Raw genomic sequence first — 10,887 nt, forward strand, 5'->3', positions numbered from 1 at the left:
GTTTATTTATTCGCTGAAGCTTCTTTAAAGCAGGCAGGTCAGCGAAGATAAAGAGGTATTCAGACAGAGAGACGAGAGGAACTTCACGTCCCGAGGTCCAAACAACTCGACTCTGCTGTCCACCTGTCTGTCTCCGTCAGTCTGGTTTGGTCCATTCCAGGTCATCCAGTATTTACAAGCGCTATAAGAGGAAATCAAACCTCGGCGGGCCTCTGAATCGCGCCATCAAGCAGCGAGGGGCCCAGTGTCGGGGTCGCACAACAACTCACACCTACAACATTTTCGGCCCCGGGGTTTGGCTAGCTAGCTCAGGAACAATTTAGTCCTGATTTAGTTCTACAAATTGTTGATGAGGGGAGGTCCGTGTGAATTAAATGTACCAGTGTGGCACAGAGGGGACACAAGACATATATAGAAAACAGGATCATCACATCACAGGGAGTGGCAGCCTGGAGAACCAGGTTCTTGTGGGTTTTACACTGCTGTTGTCCTTTGGTGAGTGATGTACGGCAACAGAAAGTACTGCGTTAAGATTAATTTCCTCTTAAGTTTTTCCATTTCATGCTCCATTAATACAACACTACATTTCAGAGGTAAATAATATTCTTTAACACCCTGGCATTCGGCTACAACAGTGACTACACATTGGTGGATGAGTCTCACCAACCCTAGACTTGACGCAACGACAGTGAACACACCACCGTACGTACGGCTGAAGCCCACGAGGGCCGTGGGGTTTCGAAACCAGGGAGAAGATCTAACGAGGAGACATTATTAAAATGCATTCTGGGAAACGTAGTATCCAGTGTGAAAAAGGTGATAAAATTATAGGCTTTTCATTTTAAAGCAACATTATGTAGGAAGTGATGGGGGGAGACACCATTCACCCTATTACAAGACACTGTACCATCAAAAAGATTTTAAAGCTGTTATTTTGACGGGGAAAAGTTACATAAAGTTGCTTTAATTGCTCATAACTGACATGTTGTGCATCTATAACTGCAGACACACCTCACCGAGCTCTCTCCGATGAGCAACAAGTCGAGAAATACCCTGTGGACAAGGTCACCAGCTGGCATGCGCTGTTTTTAGATTTGGTAATGCCCTGCAGAGTGTCAACATCCTCTCTGCACGAGGAAGAAGGAGCTCATGGGAAATGGAGTTCCCGATTCCCATCCTAGCACCGGCATCATGATATATCGAGGGTGCAAAGTGTCTTAACCACAGACACATTTTCACAGAGCATCTCTCGACCTGTTAGCGCGTCTGACGAAGTCTAAAAGCAAACTGCGATCAGCACCTTTAACATCCCACAGATAAATCATTTCAAATGATAAAATGTGACACTGAATTACTTCACTTGTACATCTCCTTCCTCACATCCACACCAATCAGCAGTCAGATGGAGCCAAGTCTAACAGGTGTTCTGCTCAGAAACACAAAATTAAACCACATAAATCAGATTTTAGAGTTTCATTTTGCAGCTGTGACACTTGTGGAAAAAGTTTGTGGTTATTGTAAAGTTGTTGTCGGTGAGCATCCTCGCCTCAGCAGTGTGCAGAGGTGTCACACGCACACACACACACACACACACACACACTAGGGAAGCTTTGACGTCCTACCGGATCGACACTTGATGATCTCTCCAAACTCGTCCTCCGCCGGCTCGTCGCAGTAGTCCTCGGGGCGCACACCCTCCGCCATCGATAACAGGGCACAAAAAAGAAGTTAGCTGTGAATAAAAGAGGAGATTAAATCCACCAGGAGGGAGAGGAGAGACCCAAAGTACAAATCCAGAACCAGTGAAAGTGTGGACGCAGGAACCGAGAGCTCCTGAGGAGAGGAGGTGGAGGAGGAGGAGGACGACCGGGTCTGTCAGACACGGACAGACGGAGAGGAGCAGGTGTGCATGCGGGGGCTGGGTGTCGGAGCATTCCCACCTCTAAATAGTAGGATGCTGGGTGGTGGCTGTCCGCGGGGCCCCGTCCCGTTTGGCGGACGCCATGCGTAAAACCCGACACCCAGCGGACGCATCAGTGGACGCGTATTTCCGCACAAGGGGGGGCGATGATGCAGCTGCAACTTATCAAGGTGAGTCAACTGTGGATCCGACCTCCGCTTGGTGGTGCTCACTTTAATATGCCACAACCAATCAGGAGTCATTTTCTACTGACGCGTCACGATTTCTTCTGATAACCTCGATCTGATCAACAAAAATGAGTTTAGTAGGTTACTGCTCACTTTGATGTTCGGGGATTTGGGTCACAGAGTTTAGAGCAGCACAGAAACATGGATGGACTTCGTTCTGAAGTAGAGAAAGTGGGGGAAAACCTGATAGACGTGACATTTAGGAGCCGAAACCTGAGAAAATAGTGAAAAATCATTATTTATGTGGCTGTTTTTGGTTCCAAATTGTGTAAAAACTTGTCTCTCAATGTAAAAAGGTCATAATATAAAGCCTGTACAGTAATGATCTCTGTGGAGTAACATAAAGATGCCAAAATCTCAAATGTAAAATCACACCAGAGGCGCAAACGTGTCTGTGCTGCTCGTCTCCGGTGGGAAAGCTCATTCCTTATTGTGGTACAAACTTTCTAACATTAGATCTGTTGATAAACTGATACTCCCACTTTGGATTTCCCGGTTATTCAGGAGCAGGAATGGACTGTAATAGCTCCATTACGCACGGCGCGCTGCGCATTTACGAGCCTGAGAGCAGCTATTCTTAGACATGACGGTGTGATGGATCCAGGCGCAGCTCCGGGCCTCAGGCTTCATGCTGGGAGGCCACAGACAGTCTGCGGGGGAGCTGCTGCTGCTGCTGCTGTAACTGTAAGTGAATGAGCTGTTCCAAAAACAGAAACCGATCGGCACTGACTGGCATCCCAAGCAGGCAGCCGCCCGGCTGGACGGAGCTCCGGGCTGCTGTCTGGACGGAGAGGTGGTGTGGGTGGGTGTGAGGGGGGCTGCTGGGTAACTTATGTCATTCAGCTGCTCCATGTGGTGATGGTGAGATGAGGTAAAGTCATTAAATTCACAGTAACAGGTGTCTTGCAATAATCATAATAATGATTTTTATTTATTATTATATATTTTAATGTCTTTTCAAAATAAGTCAGTGAAGAAATGTATAACCTTTTTTCATCCAGCTGTTTATAATTTTATTTTGCAACCCTGTGTACATAAAATGAAATGGACCAATATGTTTGAAAATATATAGTGAAAGTGCCCCCTCCTCATACAACTGGTGCCCCTTTTATTTTTTTGGCCCCTGACCCTCAAACATCCTGAGTCCACCCTTTAGCCGTTAGAGATATCTCCAAGACTCTAAAGAGAACATTAAAGGGTTAAAATAAAGTAGTTGTGACTTCTCTGTCTTGAATATTCACCTTATAAAACTTAATTTAACTTGACTCCTTCTATTGATCCAATTAAAAATAAAACTTTGAGTGGTGTCCACAACAAAAAAATCAAGCATTAATAAAAACATGAATAACACTTTAAAGTTGGGCGTATGTGGAGGTAAGCACGGTAAACGTAACACCTGCTAATCATTAGCATGGTACAACTATCATTGTGTGCTATGCTAGCTTAGCATTTAGCTCAAAACACCACGCTGAAGGCAGCAGCAGAGCAGCTAACGTGGTTCTTAAACCCTAAATTGCTAATGCTAATGTACTGGTTTTTACTACATTAGATGCTGTAATGGTGTGTACATAATGGTACTGTGTATAGTTGGTTAGAGGGGCTGATGACATTCCTTTCAAAAAATGATTTTTTTATTGTTTTTAACGCATAAAGATTTAGTTTTTTGTTTCATGTCACTTGTTTTTGTTTTGTATTGATGTAATGTCCCGAGGTTACTGCTCAACCAAGAAAATTACGCTCAGCTGCACCAAAAATAGCATGAACGTTTTGAATGTCGAAATGTTGACGGTCGGGACCGGAGCTGGCCTGCAGTGAGTCAACACACAGACTCACAGCAGGGGCCAGACATATGCATTTCTTTCTTGCCAAATCCACACAGAGAAACACACTCATTGTTATCCTCAGTGATAGCCAGTGGACAGAATGTGAGAAGCAGAACATTTGTCATGCTGCAACAGACGGCCATGTTTAACAGTTCATAAGCAAAGTAAAGGCCCTGCTTTCATCACCAAACTCCACTTCAGTTCAGTCATGTTGTGTCCTGGTTACATACATACGAACTGCACACAGTATGTACTACCTATGAGTCTTAATAGTTGGGATCTTACACAATAAGTCAACATACTTCATACAATGTTTTTATTAAGTCATGGTGACAGAAAAAGCATGAATACATGTACACATACACACTTTTGAAATCATAAAGATCAAATGAATACATGGTATATTGTACATATGCATTAGATTATCAAATCAACAAACTGCTGACCTTTTTTTCAATTACAGAAATGTACAGGCATGAAGGCCGATTAGGTAACAATTAAAATCCGAAGACATGAGACTACAATGCATCCGTATTGTTAAATAAAATGGTACGTTCTGATTTCAACTTTTAAATTTCAGCTTTGATCAAAACTTCCCAAAGAGAAATCCAAACATCTTGAAAGATTTATTACTTATTGTTCTGTTTTCAAAGATCCTTCTGGTGAGAGTTTTGCAGCTTTGAGAGGTTCAGTTTCCTTTGATTTATACTGACATTTCTAAGAATACATCACTTCATCATTTCTTTAAGCATGAACACGCTATACATTGATAGCCAGATGAGAATTAGCACACTGCAAACACCAATTGAATTAATTGTCATGAGTGTCTTTTATGCCTCAGTTAGTCAGAAAACCTTTAAGATCGATTACTTTACTGGTAGAACAAGCAATGTTAGATATCTCACTAAAAATAAACTTGTTTTATGTTACAGTATAATAATTCTCCACAAGTGTTAAGGAATTTTCCACTTAAAGTAGTGATTTATTCTTTCTTGTTCCTTGGCTTTCATTTCTTCAGTGTGCAATAATCAAGAATGCAAACAAATTGAGTGATTTACTGGTAAAATGAGCTGCATTAGATTAAATGGAGCCTCATACCATATCTTTTACTTAAAAGAATCACTAAGATTAATGTTTTTTTTTCTTGCTCTTTGGCCTTCATTTCTTCAGAGTGCAAAGCGTCTGATCTCAAGTAATGAAGTAAAGTCTGAAGTAATTCAATCTAAAAATGATATTTTCAATATTTCAATCCTTTGTAGAGTTTCAATGGAAAAAAGCCACTCCAAAAATAGGTAAACATGGATGATTACAAGGTGTATTTTTGCTTGTAGTAAGTAAAAACAAAACTAACTAGAAATTAGACAAATATACTTCAATATTTCTTGTCAAGTACAACTATCTTGCTGCATGAACAGATAATTTCATCACTATTAAGTTATTTTCCACTCACATGTAATGTTTATGTCTCCTTTGTGGATTTAGGACACTGGCTCTCGGTTGTAATAGCAGGATCTGGCCATCAGGGGGCAGTACGAGCACAGGTTAGTGAGTACAGTATGAATCTCTACTGTAAACTAGGCCAGTGAGTCTTGGAAAGATGTTTTGTGAAGACGTCTCCCTCGGGCCTGAGTGAACAACAGAGGAGCCGCAATTGATTCTAAGAAATTAAACGGGGAATGAGAGTAGAAATGATCCAGAGTACTATTATATGTTATTGTCAGATCACTCACACACACCCCTGATTGGGGTGTATCTGTTTGAGGCTAAATGACACAGATGTTGACTGTGGCAGACACTGGGTGTGCTCACTGTGCTGATGAGAGCTAATCCAGGCTGACAAGGCGTGCTGCTCCTTAACCGACCCCCCTGACTCTCCTTCCTGGAGGTTTTTGGCAGCAGTCATGGTGGAAGAGGAATCAATTCACTGCAGGCGCGAGGGCTCCTAGTTCATCAAACTGAGCTCTTAGTCTTGTCAATAATTGTGCTTTATCTGCTTTTTCTTGAAAATGAGAAATGGGTGCAGGTGAAGAATTTGAGTTTAATTATCTTGGGGATGCACGAACATTTTGGCCCATTTTAGCCCATTTTGCTTCTATGGCGTCTTCTTTTCTGACTATCATGGACAGAAAATGTCCAAAATACACATTTAGGTGTTTATTTTAGTTAAGATTTCTGTTCTGGACACTGGATCACTTGCAGAAAAGTTGCAGTTCACATGCGATTAATAATTAAACATAAAAAATCAGAAACATGTTATACAAAAAATGAATTTTCTTAATGTAAGTAATCAACTGGGAAAGTTTCATTGTGATGCCCGATTCATTTCTCCCTTTAAGCCAACATCTGTTTTAAAATCAGGTGACAAGAACAACACATGACGTCCCTCTATGATGTTACAGATTCCTGGAAAAGGGCTTCAGCTCCAGGGAGGTGCCACATTTAACCAACGGTTATGTAACTTTATGAGATCTTGTGTCTTGCAGTGATCTTGATGTTCCCCGCAGTGAAGTGTGCCTGTCTGTCACAGCAGCAATCATAAACCACTTTACTTCAAACAACACATCTCGGGGTCTTTTATTGTCGCCCACGGGCTGTGAACAGTCGCCTTCTCAGCCAGAAGTAAAGACATCCAGGCCTCTGTGGAGGCATATGTTGTGATTATGTTAATATGTTTTCTTCCTGGAGACAGTAACTGTTGTTTTGGTCAAGTGTTTCCTCTGACTCTGTGGAGCCTTTCCTTATGTTGCTAATTGGCACTCCCGCTCCTAATTGGCAGGAGGAGTGTTTGCTAAGAGGCAGCCTTGAAAGAAAGCGAGTCAAAAACTGGCAATAGATATAATCTCTAATGTGTTCATTCAGATAATGAGGGGAAAGTAGTCCTCTTCCTGGAGGAATCTGGGTTCCTTGGAATAAACCCTTGATATACTGATATAATGAATGAAGCTTTTATTTTGTTATCTCAGAGCATTCAGGGAAATAACTTCAACTGAGAACACTCACATCTCAAATTTAAATCAAGTGAGGTGGTGTATCATAATGAGTAGTTACTGAGGAATTAATAATTACTTCATGAGTGCCCATTAGTAAACAAGTCAATTTTTCACTTTCGTTCCTGATTTTTTCCTCACTTGTTTCTTAATTAACTAATAGTTAGTTGCTCTATAAAATTGGATTAGGAGTTACTCATCTAGTGATTAGCAGTTTGTTCCTTATTCATTCCGAACTTTTTGAGTTTAGAAAAAGCTTTAAACTGTTAACTTAACTGAACACAGACTAAACTGGAAAAGCCTAGTTTGCAGTATAGTTGACAGCATACAAGATGATATCATCTGCATACAAATGGACATTGACTTACCAGAATATCTTGACCTCAGTAATTTTTTTGGTTTTGTCCCCTGGGTGAACTTGCTTCATTTCATCTGGGCTTCCCTTTGCAGGATGCTCTTGCACTATCTGACAAGTTTAACTCAGCATACCAGGAAACTACAGTGCATTTTTTTTCGGTATATGTTGCTGATGTATGCTAAATTTAGCTCACAACATCGCCAATTCATTAAGCTTACTCTGAAAGTAAAATAAAGATGACAGTAATTATATCAGAGCTGAAAAAATACTGTGATAGAAATAAGACGTGACAACAAAAAAAAGACAGAGTGAGACTTTCTGTTCAGTGCTTTAATGTGCCAACGTACAAAGAGATAAATGCTGATTACTGACATCTCTACAATGGCATCTAAAACATGCCAACACATGCACACACACGCTTTCTCGTCTTGTCAAACACACTCTCTCTCTGTCATTCACACACACATACATACATACACACACTTCCTAAATCCCTATGCACATCATTAGACAGTGTTTCTCTCCAGTCTACTGGGAGGTTATGCATAAAACAGAGCTGTCTCTGTTTGCGAGCCTCTACATTTCATCAGTAAATTAATAACCGAATAAATGCTAATAACTACGAGTCAGACCTGGGATAAAACATACAAGGAAGCAGCATGGGCCGGACACCCTGGGGTCGCTTATAACAAGTATAACCTATTAGAGGGCAGTTGTGTTTTCGTAGCATGTCACCAAGCTCATGTAGCTCCCCAAAGAAATGACACTGAGGGGGCCTAACACAAATAATCTTATTTACGCTGAACTACACTGAAGTGCTTCATTAAAAATCAAAGCATGTAGGTCATTTTTGAAACTGGTGCAAACATATTTGCATTGTCGTTTAGAATCAGAGGCTCGTAATTACAACTGACGTGACGCTGATTTCAGCTCCCAATTAGGAAATCAAAACACACGGCAGCTCAGCTCTGAAGGCAGCAGCCACGATAAGTTATGGTATGTTTGTTTTCGGCACGGCAAATTTGAAAACATAGTGTTGTCAATTTAAATCTCGGATTAAAATAACAGCAGCTGCACCATGTTAAACTACCTGAAGTAAGGCAGTAAGTCTTTGATGTGAAACTATCTGGCAGGGGATTCATCTCCCCTTTAGACATTTAGGGAGTGTTTATGTTTGGCAGGCAATTTGAGAATAAGTGTGCTGTAATACCAGACTCGCACTGTAAATCAACAGTATTTTCAGTTTCTGCACATAAAAACCAATGCTTGTTTGATTTTGAAAGCATTAAAGGGGCAGTTCACCCAAAAATCTAAAAACACATATTTTCCTTCTTAACTGCAGTGCTCTTTTTCCATCTCGATTGTTTTAGTGCGAGTTGCTGAGTTTTGGAGATATTGGTTGTACAAATGTCTGTCTTCTCTTGAACATAATGGAACTAGATGGTACTGGACGTGCATCTCAAGTGATCAGATCTCATATACCCACTCAATATGCAATTTGAACACATACAGCACTGGGAATAACTGTTTTTACACAAAGAAAGAAATAACTTCTTGCATAACATTTGCAGAAAAGGCCAGAAAAAATTGAGAATTTGTCATTGAGAGCATTTCATAAAGTTTTTTAAAGAACTCAACAACTCTCAAAATTGAGCAGTTTTGTCAGGCAGTCTGGGGATTTTCTCTCTTTGCTCTTTAGGTCATGATTTCTGGAGGGAGACATTGCTGTTGAGTTTTTCAAATGTTTTCTTTTTTTCTCTTTAAGTACCACAAGCCGAGTGCCATCTGGTTCCATTATATTTAGAGAGGGCAGACATCTCTGCAGGCCGATACTACAAAACTCAGCGACTCACACCAAATAAATCTAGATGGATAAAGAGCACTACAAGATATAGGTAAAATATGTGTTTTTGATTTTGAGGTGAAACTGTCCCCTTTATATTGTCATTAAGTCCTTCTAATAATACATATAAGGGAATATTTGAGATTATTCCTGTATATTTTAACCCAGGTCTGTTACAGTGTTAGTGCCTAAGGCTTTTCTAAACCACCAAAGCACAGAGACGTTTCTAGGTAGCAAAAACACCCTCACTAAGCTGTGATCATACAGTATTAAATACAATAGCGGCCATATCAAATATCATACTGGTGGCGATGATATCTATTACACTGTTCCTCATTGCGTCAGGACTTTTGTTTCGCTCTGCCTGCACGGAGTAACAACACGCCAAGTCCATGACCTGACAGAAAATCTGGTGACCCAACAAAGCTAAACACTGATTAACTGGAGCCTCACCACCAAACACGGTGATGCTGTGACATCTTTCTGATAAAACACTTTAGAGCAGGGTCACATGCTGAAAAGCACCCGCTGACCCATAAAGCTGGTATGACTAATGGAATAATGGCTGGAACGGTGAGCGCTGTTTCTGTTTTCACTCAGTGCTGAATAAAAAGATGGGTCAACTGTGACATCCTGTCACTATACATACAAAAAATCCACATAAAAGCATAAAAGAAGTTTAGGGTCTTCCCGCCTACTTTCATATAACACCCATCAGTTCAATACTACTTACGAGAATATATACTGTGAATTTACAACATGAGGTTTATGTCGGCCTGAAAAGGCTTGTACTGAAAAGTGAGATTAAGTGGCTTTAGTCTCCAACATGTCCTGCCCACATATTTATCCTTTAGTAATGCTTCTTTAGTAACGCTTTACATTATAGCCTGCAAATTACAGTGTAGTATTTTGTTATACAAGGTACCAATGACAGAGTGAGGAGAGAAGTACATAGAATAAGGAATGACAAATCTGTGTTTAGGGGCTACCTAGTACCAACAACTTTAACATATTATCCTATTTTAGGTTAATTTTGAGAACTTCTTGGCAAACAGATGCCTATATACACATCCAGCAGTTACAGAGAAACAGCAGAATTCATATTGAGTCACGTTTGAGTCCAATATTGACTCTACTTTTAGCTCTATTTTGGTCTCCACCAACTCCTAAGATAAATATCTGGCTCAGCAGCTGCTAGCTGCTAACTTTGTTAGGCAGCTGTTTGTTATTGCAGCTGGTATGCAGTGGGTTTGTCACAGCTTTTTCAAAGCAAACAGCTCCTGTTAGCTAGTGGAAAACAAGGCTGCCACAAGTTGTGAGAGTGAACCAAAAAAACTCAGCTGAAAAACACTATAACACTCCATAAAGGTGAGAATAACTGCTACTTAGCAACAATAATTTACACCAAATGAAAAGAATAGTTGGTCATTTTGGGAAATTGCTTTCTAGCTCAGAGTTAGATGGGAAGATGGATACCACTCTCATGTCTGTGGGTTAAATATGAAGCTAAAGCTAACAGCTGGTTAGCTTAGCTTAGCATAAAGACTGGAAACAGCTAGTCTGACTAGAAGAATTAAACAATCAAGAGACACCATGCTAATTAGTGAGCTTTAGTGGCGCTGGCAGGTGGATTTCCAGTCTTTATGCTATGCTAAGCTAACCTAAGATAAGCTAAGCAAACCATTTGATGGCTATAGCTTCATATTAAGCATACAGGCATGAGTGGTA

The 10,887-nt window shown here is 40.6% G+C and overlaps 1 protein-coding gene across 2 annotated transcripts in view; it reads right to left on the reverse strand.

Annotated features, from left to right (window-relative positions):
- Positions 1 to 1,958, reverse strand: part of dmd (dystrophin) — a 279,023-nt gene extending 277,065 nt beyond the window's left edge. For both annotated transcript variants that reach the window (XM_084346660.1, XM_084346659.1), the window contains exon 1: positions 1,623 to 1,958. In XM_084346660.1, the coding sequence (XP_084202786.1) occupies positions 1,623 to 1,704 (82 nt within the window). In that variant the 5' untranslated portion in view covers positions 1,705 to 1,958. The remainder of the gene's footprint in view (positions 1 to 1,622) is intronic.
- Between the last annotated feature and the right edge of the window lie 8,929 nt (positions 1,959 to 10,887).

Source organism: Pagrus pagrus, assembly GCF_965226575.1.
Source record: "Pagrus pagrus genome assembly, chromosome: 24".
In the NCBI taxonomy this organism is placed as follows: domain Eukaryota; kingdom Metazoa; phylum Chordata; class Actinopteri; order Spariformes; family Sparidae; genus Pagrus; species Pagrus pagrus.